Below are 19,982 nucleotides of genomic sequence, written 5' to 3'. Positions count from 1 at the left end.
TTTAAAAAGGGATAGAGAATAAGACGGAGAATATCTTATTGCCCTTATATAAATCCATGGTACGCCCACATCTTGAATACTGTGTACAGATGTGGTCCCCTCGTCTCAAAAAAGATACTGGCATTAGAAAAGGTTCAGAAAAGGGCAACTAAAATGATTAGGGGTTTGGATTGGGTCCCATATGAGGAGAGACTAAAGAGGCTAGGACTTTTCAGCTTGGAAAAAACTAAGGGGAGATATGATAGGGGTATATAAAATCATGAGTGGTGTGGAGGAAGTGAATAAGGAAAAGTTATTTACTTGTTCCCATAATATAAGAAGTAGGGGCCATCAAATGAAATTAATGGGCAGCAGGTTTAAAACAAATAAAAGGAAGTTCTTCTTCACTCAGCGCACACTCAACCTGTGGAACTCCTTGCCTGAGGAGGTTGTGAAGGTTAGGATTATAACAGGGTTTAAAAGAGAACTGGATAAATTCATGGAGATTAAGTCCATTAATGGCTATTAGCCAGGATGGGCAAGGAATGGTGTCCCTAGCCTCTATTTGTCAAAGAGTGGAGATGGATGGCAGGAGAGAGATCACTTGATCATTACCTGTTCGGTTCACTCCCTCTGGGGCACCTGGCATTGGCCACTGTCGGTAGACAGTTTACTGGGCTGGATGGACCTTTGGTCTGACCCAGTATGGCCATTCTTATGTTCTTATGTTCAGCATTGCAGATTGTTTTAGCTCAATAAAATAAAAGGAATAAAAACATTTTCTCTTGTTTTTTTTCATTAGAATAAAGTCTGTTTTACAGTTTAAGAAGCTAATAATTTAGATTTCTAATTGAATCCAAGGAACTATAATACCATTGTTATTTCAGCTGCCATTGTTAGTACAGTTAGGCTGTGTGATTTCTTATGATATCTACCTTGGAGCTCTTGACATTTTAAAATAATTTTTCGTCCATTAACCTCATGACCTCACTATTTAAAGAATCTGTGTTATTACTGTGTCTTTGGTATGGTCCTCATCAAACTAAGATATATTTTTTGCACATTCATACACTTTATGTAGAAGATTGCCTTGGCTTTCATTTTCATGCACACTCTAGCCCCATGCTAGATAAAAGTGCAATGTTAGCTAACGAGGAAAAAAAGATTTAAGAAGGGAAGGAAATTCAGTGATGCGGAGATTGGATGAGCTGAATGATCAGTGGGGTAGGTAAGAGTACAGTACAGTAAGACCATGGGACACACTTGAGGGGTTACTGAGAGTTAGCTAAAATTTCATTACAAGATTTGTTAGTCTACATAATATGGAGTTCTAGCTTTACATTTCCTAAATAGTTTTGTCTTTGTATAGCATCACAGGAGGACTGATGGTGCAAGTTATATATCTGAGTGCCCCGTTTTCCCACAGTCACTTTTGTTTGTGTGGCATAGGGATGTTTCTTTGTCTTGTTCTTTTCTATATGTTAGTGTCCTTTGTATGTCTCTTCAAGGGACACTGACTTAAGATGTATACTCTGGCTAATTTTAACACCTCGCTTATAACAGTTGAGAGTTAGCAAAGATATATCTTTTTTGGACTCTAGGGTTGCCAACTTTCTAATCAGACAAAACCGAACACCCTTGCCCTGCCCCTTCTCCGAGGCCCCGCCTCGCTCACTCCATCCCCCCTCCCTCCGTTGCTTGCTCTCCCCCACCGTCACGCACTCGCTCATTTTCACTGGACTGGGGAGGGTCCCTTTTTGTCTGGGTGTTCCGGTTGAAAACCGAACACCTGGGGGTTGTTTACTTTATGGATTTGACAGCATTTTGTATATAGCCAACTTCACAATTTCCCCCTATATAGTCAATTTGTTTTCCTTTTTGTTTGTGTGGACCTTTCATATAGCAAGAGGGAAGAGAAAATATTTACAAACAGGAAAACATGATTATAAAATACAAAAACTGGCAGATTTTAAGGATGAATGTTGTACGTGAAAATATTTCAAACACTTTTAAAATTGGTTAGATTTCAAGCTGACTGTCCCTTTAAGAGGCGTGTCATCAGTCACCGTGTAGTGCTTTTTTTGTATTAAAAATAAAACAAAAACTTCACCCTTTTGGAAGGAATCTGGTGAAGGCACGTTATTTCAACAGACGAAACGGTGATACTCTGATTTGACTTGATCACCTTGTCATTTTCATCTTTAATACTTAAGAGCAACTGCATTTCACATACTCCTCCTGAATAGTTCTCTGTTGCTGCCAGTCAGTATTACACTGCTATGTAACTTAAGAAACAGTGACAGAAGGGGTTAAGTTGTTAGAATCCCTGAAACATGTAGTGATTTCCAAAACAAAGTAATAATTTGGTGATAAATACCAGATAGTTAGCAGAGCTGCTTAATATTTTAAGTATAGAGTAAAACTGTAGTATCTTAGCTATGACGGTCTCCCATTAACAAAAATAATAACTCTTAATGGTGAACACTGTTATTTTGACATTCGTTGTCATGTTTTACTTTTTTTTTTTTTACCTTAATAAGAGGGCTTTCGCTAGCCACTTTGAGACTTGCCTCTACTGTTTAGAATCTAGATCAAAAAGGAACAGACACTTGTGCAGCAAGACATCATATATATATATATATATAACTCTATCAGCTAAAGAATAGCCTGCAGGCATTTCAAGTGAGTGTAGTGCTCATAAAATACATCAGGTTGATAGTCCTGGAAATTAAAGTCCTCTCATCAATCCATATAACACTTATAGCATGGGAGGTACCGCAGTATGAGTTTCCCCCACGTCCTTGCAACCACTTCTAGAAATGAAGGTGTCAATGAACCACAAAGGTGACAATTTTTAAGGTAGTTTTTCTGAAGTGCACCCTGGTCCTTTAGCAGCTAGACTGAAACCACCAATTGATCTTGGATAAAGATACTGAACAACTGTCAGAACTCTAATATCTTTTCAATAACACTGACCTGAGTTGGATCTAGACTAGTGACCCAGGCCAGGTGTATATTTAAGGTTTTGCTGCTATAGAAATGTTGCCTGGGTTATTTATTTTTTTATGACACTTCTGGACTGGAAAAACTCTACTGTAGATGCAGTTATTCTGGCAAAATGTGAATTTGCTGGCATAGTTTATTTTGCTTGGGAAATCAGCGTAAGCAATACCATCAGAAGCACTCGTTTGCTGGTATAAGCTGCATCTCCATTAGGAGGTTTGCCAGCATAAAAATGTAATAACAATAATCCCATCCCTAAGCAACATTATTATATTGGCAATAGTTCCTAGTGTACACCAGGTCTAACTCTCATTGAGTCCATGTAATCCTCCATAATTTGTAGTTTTCCCATAGATATAGCTTTAGGATGTTTTGCTGAGCACTTTGTGGAGACCACAGCACTCCTTGCTTTCAAGTTGTGTACAATGCATGCCAAAAGGTAAAAAGCTGCTAAAGCTTTAAATTGGTTCCCTCGTGCCATTTGATGTGGGAGTGTGTACTGTGACGGGGTCCCTGGGTTGAAACCTGTATTGTGGGACTATTGAGCCTGTGTCCCACCAACCTGGGTTGCTTCTCACACTGTGGTGCTGATGTCAAGCTACAAGCCTCTGATTTGCACTGCACTTACACAGACATCACAGGCAGGGACACACCCAACTCTGTTACATGAATGATCTCTCAGTCACTCATTAACCATCAACAGAGAGGCTCCAGCCAATTTCTTCCTGTTCCCCAGTCTTGCACCCCAGAATTGTTCTGTCTTGCACTGGTCAGAAGCATGACCAGTGTAGGTTCATTACTTAGTTTGCCACTTCTTCATAGGAAAGTGGACATGCACCAGCCTTTGTAATTTTGAGTTGAAATTTCCCAAGCACTTTAGACAAACTCACTGGTAAGATAAAACTTTAAAATAAGTTTATTAACTGCGGAAAGGTAGATTTTGAATGATTATAAGTAGTAGGCATAAAGGTCAGAGATCATTAACTTAAGAAAATAAAAAGTAAACACGCATTCTAAATCCTAAACTTTCAGTCTAAGGGAGGTCTGAATCAAACAGCTTTTCTCACTCTGACAGATGGTACAAGTAGGTTACAGTTCCTCAATACACAGACTGGCACCCCCCTCCAGCCTAAGACCAAATTTCCCCAGTTCAAAGTCTCGTCTTCCAGAAGTTGAGTTGGGGGGGGAGGCCAAGTGATGTCACTGTGTCTCTTTTGTACTTCTAGCTTGCTGAAAAGATTCTTGCTCTGACGTGGGGGTCAGGCAATCCCCATTGGTCAAGCAGTCTCTATTATGTACGTGCCGCCTCCAAGAAACCTCTGGGATAGCAAATTGTGTACTGATGAGCCGTTAACAACTGTCTGATAACTATTCCTTTGTAATTTAAAGGCTGGTTTTGGGTGTTCCCAACCTCATAACGTATTTCAATAACACACACAGAAATACTTCATAACTTCACATACAATGATAGTATGTACAATTCAACAGTTTATTATTATTCAACATCTCAAGACTTACAAAATGATACCATACAAGGCATACTTTGTTCAAAACATAGGATAATACTATTACAGTGGTGAATATGGGGGTTCCAGGGTGCTACTTTGAGGTTCAGAGTGTCACAGTGTCCCTTAACCAAATTAACGGTGGATGTTAACTTTGGCAATATGATATGATCTCGTGATCGTCTAGTGTAAATATACATTAAATGTCAATATATTGCTTATTTTATAAAATATGTTCCATTTTCTCATCACCACAGAGCTGTTGTCATGAGGATTTTTAATTAATATTTATACAGTAGTGCAAGATTATTTTATTTAAGGTATATAAATTTTGTTTGCATTTATAGCACAACATGAACTACCTCTGATATGCTTTAAGTATGATTCTATTTTAAGACAAAGAAAGATTCCACAATAAGTAAGTCAGCCAAAACAATCTTTGATACTAAATAATCAGGTTAAAGGAAGGGAAGTAAACAACCTGAAGAAACTGTGCAAAGTAGAGTTTTCTTACATTTCATAAGCGTTGTTACTTTTAAGCCCCAGTTGTGTAAACACGTACACCTATGAGTACTACTGAGTATGGTTATTCATGTACATAGGGATAATTCATAGATTCCAAGGCCAGATTGGACCATTCTAATCATCTAGTCTGACTTCCTGTATAATGCATGCCTAGAATGGCCTCAAAAATCGTTCCTAGGGCAGAGGTGGGCAAACTACGGCTCATGGGTCCATCCTGCCTGGCCCCTGAGCTCCCGGACTGGGAGGCTAGCCCCTGGTCCCTCCCCTGCTGTCCCCGCTCCCCCGCAGCCTCCACTTGCTGCGCTACCAGTGCTCTGGCCCACCGCTCCTGCCGGGCACCGCGGGGTAGCTCTGGCCTGGCGGCAGGGCTGCAAGCTCCTGCCACTCTGAGTGGCATGGTAAGGGGGCGGGGAGCGGTGGCATTGGATGGGGGGCAGACATGGGGCGGGGAACCGGGGGGGTTGGATAGGCATGGGAGTCCTGGGGAGGGGGAGGCGGTCAGGGGATGGGGAACGGGGGGGTTGGATTGGGGGGGGAGGGCTGTCAGGGGCCGGGGGTTTGGATAGGGGTCGGGACAGTCGGGAGGGGGGGTTGGATAGGCGTGGGAGTCCTGGGGGGCCTGTCAGGGGGTGGGGGTGTGGATAGGATTCGGGGCAGTCGGGGGACAGGGAGCAGGGGGGGTTGAATGGGGGGTTGGATAGGGGGTGGGGTCCCAGGGGGGTGGTCAGGGGCGGGGGATCCCAGCAGTGGGTGGTCAGGGGACAAGGAGCAGAGGGGGTTGGATGGGTTTGGGGTTCTGAGGGGGGCAGTCAGGGGTGGGAAGGTGGAGGGGGAGGATAGGGGATGGGGGCCAGGCTGTTTGGGGAGGCACAGCCTTCCCTCCCTGGTGCTCCATACAGTTTTGCAATCGCAATGTGGCCCTTGGGCCAAAAAGTTTGCCCACCCTTGTGCTAGGGCATATCTTTTAGAAAAAATCCAATCTTGATTTAAAATTTTGTCAGTGATGGATAATTTGCCAGAGCCCTTGGTAAATTGTTCCAGTGGTTAATTACCCTCACTGTTAAAAATGTACGTTTTATTTCCAGTATGAATTTGTTGATCTTCAGCTTCCAGCCACTGGAACATGTTATACCTTGCTCAGCTAGATTGAAGAGTCCATTATTTAATATTTGTTCTCCATGTAGATATCTATAAACTGTAATCCAGTCACCTGTTAACCTTCTCTTTGTTAAGCTAAATATAATGAGCTCCTTGAGATGGTCTGTCAGGGTTCCTCCACACACACACACTCTGAACTCTGGGGGTACAGATTTGGGGACCCCCATGAAAGACCCCCTAAACTTATATTCTACCATCTTAGGTTAAAACTTCCCCAAGGCAGAAATTCCTTTCCTTGTCCTTGGACAGTATTGCTGCCACCACCAAGTGGTTCACACAACAATTCAGGGAAGGGTCACTTGGAATCCCTATCCACGCAAGTCCCTTCACCCCTTTTCCTAGGGAGGCTTGAGAATAATATACCAACCAGTTGCCTTAGCAGTGTGAGCACAGACCAGACCCTTTGTCTTCAGGACACTGAAATCAATCAGGTTCTTAAAAGAAGAACTTTATTTATAAAGAAAAAAGTAAAAGAATCACACCTGGAAAATCAGGATGGAAGGTAGCTTTACAGGCTAATAAAAAGATTTAAAACACAGAGGATTCCCCTCTGGGCTCAGCTTCACAGTTCCAGAAACAGGAATGAAACTACCTCTGTAGCACAGGAAAATTCACAAGCCAAACAAAAGATAACCTAATGCATTTCCTTGCCCTACTCACAGTTTCTGTGGTTTTACATGGCTTATTCCAGGTATATTTTTCAGGAGATATTGTACCTGCTTGGCTTCTCCCTCCGCCCAGAGAGGGAACAACACACAGAACAAAAACAAATCCTTCCTCCTCAGGTTTGAAAGTGTCTTCTTTTCTCATTGGTCCTTCTGGTCAGGTGCCAGCTAAGTCCTTTGAACTGCTTAACCCTTTACAGGTAAGGCAATCCAGTACAGCTGCCAAGGATACATAAAGGTTGCTCTCCTTCCACCTATATCCATGACACTGTAACTATAAAGCTGGTTTTCTAATCCTTTAATCGTTCTCGTGGCTCTTCTCTCAACCCTCTCCTATTTATCGACATCCTTCTGGAATTGTGGGTGCCAGACCTGGACTTAGTATTCCAGCAGCAATTGCCAGAGCCAAATAAAGAGGTAAAATAACCTCTCTACTCCTACCTGAGATTCCCCTGTGTATGTATCCCAGGATTGCATTAGCTTTTTTGGCCACAGATTAGCACTGGGAGCTCATGTTGAGCTGATTTTTCATCACAACTCCCAGATGTCGTTCAGAGTCATTGCTTCCCAGGATAGAGTCCCCCATCAAGTAAGTTTGGCCTACATTCTTTGTTTAGATGTATACATTATATTTCACCATATTAAAACACGAATTGTTTGGTTGCACCCAGTTTACCAAGCGATCCACGTTGCTCTGAGTCAGTGAGCTCTTCTCTTCATTATTTACCACTCTCACAATTTTTCTAATCAGATTTTATTAGTGATGATTTTGTTTTCTTCCAGGTCCTTGTTAAAAATGTTTAATAATATAGGGCCAAAAGCCAATCCCCTGCAGGATCCACACTGGAAACAATCCTACTTGATGATGATTCCCCATTTACAGTTACATTTTGAGACCTATTAGTTAGCCTGTTCTTAATCCATTTAATGTGTGCCATGTTAATTTTACATCATTCTAGTTTTTTAATCAAGATGGTCCACGGTACCAAGTCAAACCTCTTAAAGAAGTGTATTATGTCAACACTATTACCTTTATCAACCAAACTTGTAATCTCATTTAAAAAAAGATATTAAGTAAGTTTGGCAAGTTCTAGTTTTTTTAAACCCATAATGATTTACATTAATTACATTACTCTCCTTTAATTCTTCATTAATCGCGTCCTGTATCAGCCGCTCCGTTATCTTGCCAAAGATCAATGTTAAGCTGACTGTCCGGTAATTATCTGGATCATCCCATTTACCCTTTTTAAAAATGGGTACAACACTGGCTTTCTTCCAATCTTCTGGAACAACTGTGGTGCTGCAAGACTTATTGAAAATTAACGTTAATGGTCCAGTGAGCTGCTCAACTATCACTTTTAAAATTCTTGGATGCAAGTTATTTGGACCTGCTGGTTTTAGAAAGTCTAACTTTAGTAGTTTCTGTTTAACGTTCTCCAGATATGCTGGTGGGATGGAAAGTATGTTATAACTGTATGATGAAACTGTGTCATCTGTGTTTCCCCAAATGCAGAACAAATTTGTACTGAACACTTCTGCCTTTTCTGATTATTATTGATAATTCTACCATTCCCATCTAGTAATGGACTAATGTCATTGTCAGATTCTTTTTGTTCCTAATATATTTTAAAAACTCCTTATTGTCCCTAAGTCTACTGGCAATAAATTTCTTCTTGTGTCCCTTGACTTCCCTTATCAATTTTCTGCAATTCCTAACTTCTGATTTATATTCATTACTATCAACTCCCCCTTTCTTCCATTTGATATATATTATTTTTTTATTTAGACCCTTGGGGCAAAATTTTCAAAAGCATCTACATGACAAGTCCCATGTTCAAAAAGCCTCTAAATCACGTAGGCACTTTGGAAAATGTAACCATAATCGTTGTTTTGAGTACTTACTCAAGGTCAAATCCCCATTCCATTTAAATGAATGGGAGATTTCACTGAAACAAGGATTTGGTCTTAAAACATTCACAATTAAAATATCAAACTTTTTCTATATATTAGATTAAAAGGTTTCTAAAGTGGTTTTTAATATTTCAGGGCTTGAATAGCAGTGACCCCCTGTGGTATAAATTCAAAAATTGATTGTAACAAAATTTCTCATAAAAGAAATAGAATTATACCTTACAATCTGAAGTTAATCGATGTTCTGAAGCATGTGCAGTATACTAATTCTTGCTATGCTTAGTAAGCATCACTATGATGATTCAAACTATAGGCTATCGGACTATATTTTCCTTTATTACTTCAAGAAAAATCTTAAATATGACTTTTGACCAAGCTGAAATTTTGCTGTGGACTAGTACACTTGAATTGTTCTCTTGTTGGATGTCAAAAGAATTAACTGGTAAATTACTTTCTGAGGCTAGGTTGCACATCTGACTAGGCTATATCACTGAACACAAATAACTCCATATGAATCACTATTGTACATCATATAATCTTTGTTTATAGAGGAGTTAAACATTAGGTATAACTGCACATAGAAAAGTTGGACTTTTTCCCTACCAGCATAATTTTACTATATGGGGAAAAATCAATTTTGAATACTATTATATTAAATAATATTACATTACATAGTTCAAATTCAATGAAGAATAACTTTTTACAGTTGGGTGCTCTATTTTTTGCTCCCTAGATTTTTTTTTTTAATTACTGTACAATTTTTTTTTTAAAGAATGCCTTGGTTGTGGTGAAATTTGGAAAAAACTTTCAGTATGTACAAGAGCTATTGTGTGTGTGTGTGTGTGTGTGTGTGTGTGTGTGTATTTTAAAAGGTACTCTCTGTCGTGGTTTCAGGGAAACTGCCTGTGTATCCCCCTCTGTGGTCCATTCCAAGAGTGCCCAGTCAAGTCTTCTGTTACCTATCTCTGGGCAGGGACCTTTGTCCCACTCCTTTCTGACTGTGAAGTTTTAAGCTACACAACTCCCTGCCTTACACTGCAATATCTCTAGCAAGGCAGTCAGCCTAAAGGCCAACACTTGTGTGTTGTTTTCTCTCTCAGGGCTATGAACGGGGTATTGCCAGCTGTCACAAGCTACCACACCACTCTTTCTAAGCAAGCACATTTATTCTTAAGGAGAAAGCATAAAAAACCCAATAAATAGATTTAATCACACACTAAACATACCAATAGTTGCCCATCAGCATTTTGGGGCCTGCATCGGCCAAAGTCTTTTTAATCTTACTACAAGGATTAGGGCCCCTACAGGACAGTAGGTCCTGTCAATTTGCTGGATCAAAAAGAAGGCCCTGAGTCTGTTTAAACCCTGCCTTTTTATGCCCAAAACTCTTTCTTTCTCTGTGGGACTCTGGAAAACCCAGTTTTAACCAGTATGTGGAAGCCTCCCAATGGGTAGTACCTCTCTGGAGGTGTTTATAAACTGTGTGATTCACCTTTAACTCCCCCACACACACACACACTGTTCTTAGTTAAGAAAATAAGAACGGCCATACTGGGTCAGAGCAAAGGTCCATCTAGCCCAGTATCCTGTCTTCCAACAGTGGCCAATGCCAGGTGCTCCAGAGGGAATTAACAGAACAGGAAATCACCAAGTGATGAATCCCCCGTCGTCCATTCCCAGCTTCTGGCAAACAGAGGGTAGGGACACCATTCCTGCCCATCCTGGCTAATAGCAGTTGATGGACCTATCCTCCAGGAACTTGTATAGTTCTTTTTTGAACCCTGTTATAGTCTTGGCCTTCACAACATCTTCTGGCAAAGAGTTCCACAGGTTGATTTCCTTTTGTTTGTTTTAGACCTGCTGCCTATTAATTTCATTTGGTGGCCCCTAGTTCTTGTGTTATGAGAAGGAGTAAATAACACTTCTTTATTTACTTTCTCCACACCAGTCATGATTTTATAGACCTCTATCATATCACCCCTTAGTTATCTCTTTTCCAAGCTGAAAAGTCCCAGTCTTATTAATCTCTCCTCATATGGCAGCCGTTCCATACCCCTAATCATTTTTGTTACCCTTTTCTGAATTTTTCCAAGTCCAATATATCTTTTTTGAGATGTGGTGACCACATCTGCATGCAGTATTCAAGATGTGAGCATACCATGGATTTATATAGAAGCAAGATGATATTTTCTGTTTTATTATCTATCCCTTTCGTAATAATTCCTAACATTCTGTTCGCTTTTTTGACTGCCGCTGCACATTGAGTGGATGTTTTCAGAGAACTATCCACAATGACTCCAAGATCTCTTTCTTGAATGGTAACAGCTACTTTAGACCCCATCATTTTATTATTATAGGTGGGATTATGTTTTCCAATGTGCATTAATTTGCATTTATCAACATTGAATTTCATGTGCCATTTTATGGTGACAAGTATCAGAGGGTAGCTGTTTTAGTCTGTATCCACAAAAACAACAAGGAGTCCGGTGGCACCTTAAAGACTAACAGATTTATTTGAGCATAAGCTTTCATGGGCATCTGAAGAAGTGGGTTTTTACCCACAAAAGCTTATGCTCAAATAAATCTGTTAGTTTTTAAGATGCCACTGGACTCCTTGTTGTTTATGTGCCATTTTGTTGCCCAGTTACCCAGTTTTGAGAGATCCTATTGTAGCTCTTCGCAGTCTGCCTGGGACTTACCTATCTTGAGTAGTTTTGTATCATCTGCAAATTTTGCCGCCTCACTGTTTACCCCTTTTTCCAGATCATTTATGAATATGTTAAATAGGACTGGGGCCAGTACAGACCCCTGGGGGACACCACTATTTACCTCTCTCAATTCTGAAAATTGACCATTTATTCCTACCCTTTGTTTCCTAACTTTTAACCAGTTACCAATCCATGAGAAAACCTTCCCTCTTATCCTATGACTGCTTACTTTGCTTAAGAGCCTTTGGTGAGGACCCTGTCAAAGGCTTTCTGAAAATCTAAATACACTATATCCACTGGATCCCCCTTGTTCACATGCTTGGACATGCTCTGTTCCTGACAGAGCTGTAGCAACCCTTTCCCCCTGGAGCTGAATTCAGTCCCTGGCCCACAGTGATATATATATAAACCATTCATATGCTTAATACAATGTGGTCCTCAAAGATATTCCACATGGTTGCAATATCTGTCACACCATCCATATATAATTTAAACATACATTTCTACTTTGCTCCCAGTACATACAATGTATCTCTGCATTTTTTTGTTCTAAAAGCTTTTTGAGTGATCTGTTTCTTTTGTGTGTTATGTAATTACTCAATTCTCTTTGGCCAGAGTGGAAAAGTATGTAGTCCAGTGTGTTAGTGTTGTATCAATGGCATTGAAGACTTTGACTCAAAAACAGAGTTCACTTTATCTAAATTTTCTTTTGTGTAGGATGCCTATGTCTTTGTTAAAAATGGGATAATGGATTCAATACAGTTTGGAAAAGGTAGGTGAGTCATATAGTCAAAATTTAAAACTAGTCTCTTCTTGCTCATTGTTTGGCTATGAAAGTTACAAAGCTGGTTTATACTGGAGAACAGCAAATTCTATCAAAAATATTGATATTGTACTAGAGCAAACACAAGAATCAATAAAACAGAAGGGGCACACATGCCTTCCTTAGAAGCTGGCTTCATGCTATTTACCATAGTCTCTTGTTTGAAAACGAAAAGGAAATTCCGAATGTCGTTTTGTAATTATGACTCAACCAACTTAGCTTGTCTGTAATTCCTCTGATTTTAATATTAGATGACATTTTGAGGCCAAATGCTACCCAAATCCCTCAGTAGGTTCAGAAGCTTCTAAATATCATAGAACTTTCATGATTCTACTGCAGGGTTGGATAAAAGGGGAATGGAGCAAGAAGCTGATGATACAGTGTGTCTCTATGTCCCGAGTGTCTCTATATCCCCAGTGTGCTACATGCTGAAGAATTTTTCTTCCTAGTGCTTTCTCTTAGCAGCACAGAGCATGGTTTGGGGAGTGGCATCACATGTGTAAACCTCCACATAGGTGGTGTATAAGTAGTCCAATTCTTATTACAATCCATAGCTGTGATAGCAGCAGTAGGGTTGCCAACTTCCTAATTGCACAAAACTGAACACCCTTGCCCACTACTTCCCTGAGGTCCTGTCCCCCACTCACTACATTCCCCCTCCCTCAGTGGCTCGCTCTCCCCCACCCTCACTCACTTTCACTGGGCTGGGACAGAGGGTTGGGGTGTGCGAGGGAGTGAAGACTCTAACTGAGGGTGCGGGCTCTGGGGTAGGCCCAGGAATGAGGGGTTCAGGGTGCGGGAGGGGGCTCCAGGGTGGGGTAGGGAGTTGGAGTGTGGGATGGGGTGAGCGCTCCGGCTGGGGGTGCAGGCTATGGAGTGGGGCTGGAGATGAGAGGTCTGTGGTGCAGAGGGGGGTGGGGGGCCTCCAGGCTGTGGGGGTGGGGCCAAGGGATTTGCAATAGGAGAGGGGGCTGCGGGTTGAAGCAGGGGGTTGGGGTGTAGGAGGGGGTATGGACTGTGGGTGTGGGCTCTGGGCTGGGGCCGGGGATGAGGGATTTGGGGTGCAGGAGAAGGCTCCAGGGTTGGGGCTCAGGGTTGGGGTGCGGGCTTAACTTGGGTGGCTCCCGGTCAGTGGTGCAGTGGGGCTAAGGCAGGCTCCCTGTCTGTCCTGGCTCTACGTTGTGCCCCAGAAGCAACCAGCAGGTCTGGCTCCTTGGCGGGCAGGCCAGGAGGCTCCCCGCACTGCTCTCGCCCGCACACACTGCCCCACCAGCTCCTATTGGCCACAGGTCCTGGCCAGTGGGATTGCGGAGCTGGTGCTCGGGGCAAGGGCAGTGCGTGGAGCCCCGTGGCCACCCTGCCTAGGAGCTGGACCTGCTGGCACCTTCCGGGATGCAGTGCGGTGCTAGGACAGGTACAGACTAGCCTGCCTTAGCCCTGCAGCACTGCCGACTGGACTTTTAATGGCCCAGTCGGTGGTGCTGACTAGAGTTACCAGGGTCCCTTTTCGACCAGGTGTTCCAGTCAAAAACCGGACACCTGGCAACCGTAAGTAGCAGGGAGAAGGCTACACAGTTGCTGTGCACCAAACTGCTGTATAGGTGAGAAGAATTCCTTTCCCTTGCTTCCTTATTTTAGTTCTCATTTACACTTCACAGTTTGGTCCTAATTTTGGCATTGAAGATAAAAAAAAAAAAACTCTTTGTATTAAAGATGCATTTCTGAAATTACCAGTGGAAAATAAGTTTCATTAAAAAGAAACAAAGGATGGTCCAGTGGTTAGGGCACTATTAGCATACGCGCCGACTTGTGCTGGCGTCGGTGGGTGCTTGACCTTCCCCCGCCCCCATTCCAGCCCCTTCCCCAACGTCCACGCCCCAACTCCGCTTACTCCCTGCCCGTATTCCAACCCCTTCCCCAAATCCCCGCCCAGGCCCTGCCTCTTTCCTGCCTCCTCCCCTGAGCGTGCCACATTGCCACTCCTTCCCCCTCCCTCCCAGAGCTTGTTATGCTGTGGAACAGCTGTTTTGCGGCGGCAAGCGCTCGGAGGAGAAGCAGGGACGTGGCACGCTCCAGGTAGGAGGCGGAGGCTGAGGTGAGCTGGGGCGGGGAGCTTGGCTGCCAGTGGGTTCAGAGCACCCACCAGTTTTTCCCCATGGGTGCTCTGGCCCCAGAGCACCCACGGAGTCGGCACCTATGGGCACTAGCTTAGGATTTGGACGAGCACAGTTCAGTTCCCTGCTCCACTGGAGACCTCCTGTGTGACCTTGGGCAAGTCTCTCTGAGCTTCAGTTCCGTAAAAATGGGGATAATGAAACTTCCCTATATCAAAGGGGCATTGCAAGAATCAATACGTTAAAGATTGTGAAAGACTTTGAGATCTACTGATGAAAAGCGCTCTATACAAGTAGTAGTATTATTTAAAAAATCAAGAAACACCAGCATAGTGGCATCTCCTTTCACCAATTTTTAAATACATTTTTAACATGCATTGAAAACTAGAAACTCTGTCACTTGCATTAGAAACAAGTGCTAACATTTTAGTAAATACAAAAAGGTATCTAAAGAGCATGATTGTGAACTTTGTAAAATGTATATTTTATGAATGACACATCGGTATCCTGATACTGCAGTGCTGACTCCCATGTGTGCACCTGCAAAATAAGTCAGTGGAGCTTGACACGGATGCACATATCCGCAGTAGCAGATCCGGTTGTGAGATGGAGCTACCTTAGCATTCAGATTTTCATAGACATGACTTTACTGCTCTCTCTCTTAAAATGAGGGTGGGGAGAGAGAGCAAATTGACTAATCTTCAGTTATTATATCATAGCTGTTTTGATTATTTTTTTTTAAAGATACGTACGTTTATCTGAAGAATCCACCTCCAGAATTTCTTCCAAAAGTTGCTGTAATTACAATTTCAGGTCTAACTGGTTTAGTTCTGGCAAGAAAAGGTATGGTTTTTTTTTTGTTTTTTTTTTTCAAACACTGTCAGATTGGTAATTGTATGACACGTCTTTAATTTAATAATACTTTATTTTGTGCTTTCTGAAATTTTCACTTAAGTTTTGGTAAAAAACCTTTTGAACACTTGTGAACAGTTACGTAGTTTTAAAAACAAACAAGCCAAGATTTCAGATCATTCTATTATGTAGAGGGGATACCAGCAAACTTTTTTTTTCTTTTCTTTTTTTTCAGCTTTGTTTAATTTATTCATTTAAAATAACAATTTTATATTTAATTCTATCATTTAAGAATTATTTTATTGGAAATATAGGATCCTATGGTGCCATCAGAAATGCCTTAATTTTCTTTGGTAATTTATTATTTGATAATTAATTTAAATCAGCACACAATGTAAATGATGATATTCACAGTTTCTACAGTCAGGGGAAAGGTATGCAAATCTAGAGCCACATGAAAAGGATTCAATACTCTCTGCATCACATAGTACCTCCCCCATTCCTTAAAAGGATCAGCATAAGTTGTAGGTGTCTTCCTGGAGGAAGGAGCACTTCAAACTTCTCAGTGAACCTCCTGGCCAATAGAGAAGTATTTCTAGTGAACACTGAAGAGTCTCTCTAAGTGCTCCTGAACCGGAGTGATGGTAGTTGTGATATGGAATGTTGAAATGGATCTGTATAAGACAGTGGGGAATTGGATGCTCTGACACAGGAATAGAGATGTGCTTGAGAAAAGTGATGTATTCAACAATCATTGGATTTAATTTTCATAAAATTATGAAATATATATTCAAAATCACCAGACTTAATTTTTGTAAAATTATGAAATAATATTGTAGGCTTTGTATTTCATTATAGTACTGTAGAATTTACAAATCTTTCCTTCTGAAATTTTCATAAGAATAATGTCGGGAAAATAATGATTTAAATTGTAGAAATTTACAGCAATGTGATATTTAGGTAAAGCCACCAACAAATTAAAAGAGAATACTGGGCATAACTGGAACATCACATTTGCAAATGATCTTTATTTCCTTGGATTTTTAAATAGCCCCAGATCTAAATCATTCCCCACAGTTTGGATTATACAATGGTAATATAATAAAAAAGAGGGATTTAAATGCATTAAGCACCACAAAATGAATTGGGGAAAGGACAGCCTAGACCTAAGGGCGGGATTTCAGAGGGGAATCAAATATGTAGAGGTTAAAAGCAAAAACTGGTGAACCAAAATGCTTGGCAATGGAAGATGACCTTGGAAAAAAAAAAGGCATTTTTAAAACATAATAGAATGACAGGTAATGGGTAATAAAAATGAGCCACTGTGAGTGTTTGAAGGGTCAAAAGAAAAAGTGCTAGAACAAACTGATAAATCAGACCGTGTTCCACGTGAAACAGCTGGCAGGATCGAGTCCTTAAAGGACAACAAATCACCGGGGTGGATAGTGTAGATCCAAGGGTGAACTGAAATTGTTAAGCTGCTAGCTAAAATATGCAGCCTCATTAATGTAATGTACTATGCACTGAAGGGTAGCAAGTACTTACTTTTAAAACAGGTGTTGGGGTGTGTTACTGACAAATTTTTACTTCAGTACCAGGTAAAATACTTGAAACAGTACTTACATAGAGTTATATGACATCTACAAGTAGGTGAATATGATACAGACAAAACAGCACACTTCATTCAAGAAAATGTTGTCCTTCTGTTGTCTGCTAGATTTTAAGTGTGTCAACAAAATAGTGGGTAAAAGAGAACTAACAGATATAATTTATTTGGGCTTTCAAAAACTTTGTCAAAGAAACTTAAAGTAAACTTAAGTAGTCCTGGTATGAAAGAACTGTCATGGATTAGAAATTGGCTAAGAGACTGTAAACAAAGAGTAGGAATTAGTGATCAGTGTTAACAATAGATTGCCTCAAAGATATGTAATAGGACAAATGTGTAACACATTCATTAGTGACCTGGAAAAGGTGGGGGGAACAGTGATGGTGGTAAAATTAGCAGATAACACAAAATTATGTAGGATAGTGAGGAGCATAGAAGGGTATGAGTATTCACAGAAACCTGAGAGAGCCTGGCAGTTGGGTAGCATGATAGCAGAGGAAACTCTTTATTAAATGCAAGATAATACACATTGGAATTTGAACTAGTTTTATATAGAAGATTTTAATTATATTTCATAATTGAAGATATATCCTCATTTTTTTAATTCAGTAAATTTTACTGAAACATCAGTTGGCCCATTGGAATACAGACACAACTCTACGCCAATCATACCTGCGATAGATTTTGATCTAGGTAGTTGCCAAGAGTCGGAGGTTAAAATTATATAGCTATCCAATACTATGTTCCATTTGTATCTAGTACCTGTTTAAATTATTTGTGTGGTTTACACAGGTTCTAGAGTTAAGAAAACTGCTTATCCGCTGGGGCTTGCCACTTTAGCAGTATCCGTTTGTTACCCAGCTCAGTCAGTAGTACTTGCCAAGGTAAGTTTTTTGTTTTGTTCTTTCATAGGCTGAAAATATCAACATTTTAATATTTAAACTGAGTGAGACTGAAATGTTCAACACATCTGCAGTATTTAATTTCCAGGGTTATGGAGCTGGCATCAGTTTATACGCTATGTGTGTGTGATGCATCACAGTTGTTAATTACGTGTCCATCAGAAACGAATAATATGGCTGAATTTACTTGACCAATGTAATGCTATTTTCCATATTTAATTCTTAGTTGGAGAAGGGAGAGTTTCATTTTTAGATACAATACAATAACATTTTTAATTAACAGAAAATTGTATTTTTTTTTAACATCTACTCATTTCAGTGCATTAAAATAATACTGTACAAGAAACTGCCCAATGGATACACAGGTGACATTTCTGAAGCTCTTTCTTTTAATGTACATCCAGTGCTGGATCCATGTGAAACAGGGAATCCCCCTCACTCTTTTCTTGTGACTGTGATCTTGAAGTTAGCTTGTTGGCTAGCTACTTAAAATACTGATTTTATGGGCTTAACTACGCTGCCCCGCATTTTAGCTACAAGGGTGTGAATAGTAGTGTGCACCAAAGTGCTGCACTGTGATTCCCCTGCATGGATGCTGTAGGCGTGAACTAAAATGTTCCTAGTTTGCATAAATGTCCTCTTTAGACAAGACTATGTTAAAGCGAACGAGGAACCTTTTAGTTTGTGCACTCAGTGACCACATGGGGGAGCACAGCACTTTGGTGCACACTGCTATTTACACTCTTTTATAGTCCGAATGGCAGGATAGTGTATACATAGCCATAGTACCAAAACTTTGTGCATAGCTCTCTGTGAATGAGGAAATAGAATCCTCCCTGGCTGCAGCTTATCTACAGAGCCACTCCACAGATGTTGCAACCTCACAGAGTTTGAATAATTACGGGCTGAATAAGAATTTACAAATTCAGAGCTTTGTGAAGCAAAACAGCAATGTTCGCTACTTTCAGTTAGGTCCTTTTATTTCTTGGTTGTATCTTTCCTCACCATGGGATTTGTTTTAACGGGGCATAAATTTAGCTATGATTGTCTTTGCATGAATGAAAAAAATCTAGCTAAATGAGTCACGTTTTTGTTTCAAGTTTGTAGCATATGATATGTCTGACTTTTCTTACTTTTCTAGCTTCCAGTGCATTCATTTATTTAAACCACTATTCCCTTGTTAAGTTTTAAATCCATTTTGTGTAAATGGATGCACTGCAGCAGATTTACAATTTAAACATGATTTATAATATAAGATTGGGAGTGGGGGGAGATCTGAGATGCATCAAATTTGTGAAATGCAGATTTTCTGTCTTCCAGTATTGGAGCTACTATACAGTTTATTAAAGGAGAATATTTGCTTTACTTGAAATGTTCTGTGAACCCTACCATTTTTAAAGCTTCTTGTTAAAATAATACATTTTAACTAATTAAATTAGATAACAGGGAAAAAAGTATATGTTACAAGCCATCAAACCTATGAAGCAATAGGATCACTATGGACAAAAAACTCCTCTATGAAAGAAGTGCTACTCACACAGAAAGAAGATACCAAGGTAGGTTTTTCCAAGGAATGATCACTTAAGTCATTCAGTTCAATACCTTAGGTTGATTTTTGAAATGCAAATTTAAGCAAAAAGATACAGGTGTGTTCGTTGATATTATTTAATATCACAATGAAGTGTGTTAGGAGGCACAAAGGTCCTCATATTTTACTGCCATTGGTATTTATTTGTATTATTGTAGCACCTAGGAGTCCCAGTCCTGGACCAGGACTCCGTTATGCTCGGTGCTGTACAAACACAGAACAAAAAGACGGTCCCTGCCCCAAGAGCTTACAGTCAGAGTGATTTTTTTTTAAAAAATTTTGTTTGACTGTAGTGTTTGTGACAAATCTCAGATTGATAGACCTTGAGATCTGTTTACTCATACAACATATTCAGCATGCACAACAGCTAGGTGAGCTTCCCTCCACTGCCTTTTTAATACACCTCATTGATCTGGAGATGCAACCATAAGAAAATAGTTAATTTTCCTTATTTAGGCCATGGACGTGCAAACACTTAGACATGCTTATCTTTTCTATCTATAAGTGGCCTCATTGATTTCAGTAGGACTACTCATGGTAATATAGTTAAGAACGTGTGTAAATGTTTGCAGGATAAGTCCTTGGCACCTAGAGTGACCAGATGTCCCAATTTTATAGGGACCGTCCCTCTATTTGGGGCTTT

The 19,982-nt window shown here is 40.5% G+C and overlaps 1 protein-coding gene across 2 annotated transcripts in view; it reads left to right on the top strand.

Moving 5' to 3' along the window:
- The window catches only part of APOOL (apolipoprotein O like), a 51,281-nt gene that overhangs the window by 20,924 nt on the left and 10,375 nt on the right, over nt 1-19,982 (top strand). For both annotated transcript variants that reach the window (XR_012641051.1, XM_074964464.1), the window contains exons 4-7: nt 12,172-12,226; nt 15,136-15,234; nt 17,642-17,733; nt 19,191-19,307. Coding sequence is in view for 1 of the 2 variants with exons in the window: in XM_074964464.1 (XP_074820565.1) it covers nt 12,172-12,226; nt 15,136-15,234; nt 17,642-17,733; nt 19,191-19,307 (363 nt within the window). In the remaining variant the exon portion in view is untranslated. The remainder of the gene's footprint in view (nt 1-12,171; nt 12,227-15,135; nt 15,235-17,641; nt 17,734-19,190; nt 19,308-19,982) is intronic.

The sequence above is a fragment of the Natator depressus genome, chromosome 9, assembly GCF_965152275.1.
Source record: "Natator depressus isolate rNatDep1 chromosome 9, rNatDep2.hap1, whole genome shotgun sequence".
Lineage (NCBI taxonomy): Eukaryota > Metazoa > Chordata > Testudines > Cheloniidae > Natator > Natator depressus.
This window is presented reverse-complemented; position numbering and strand designations above follow the sequence as displayed.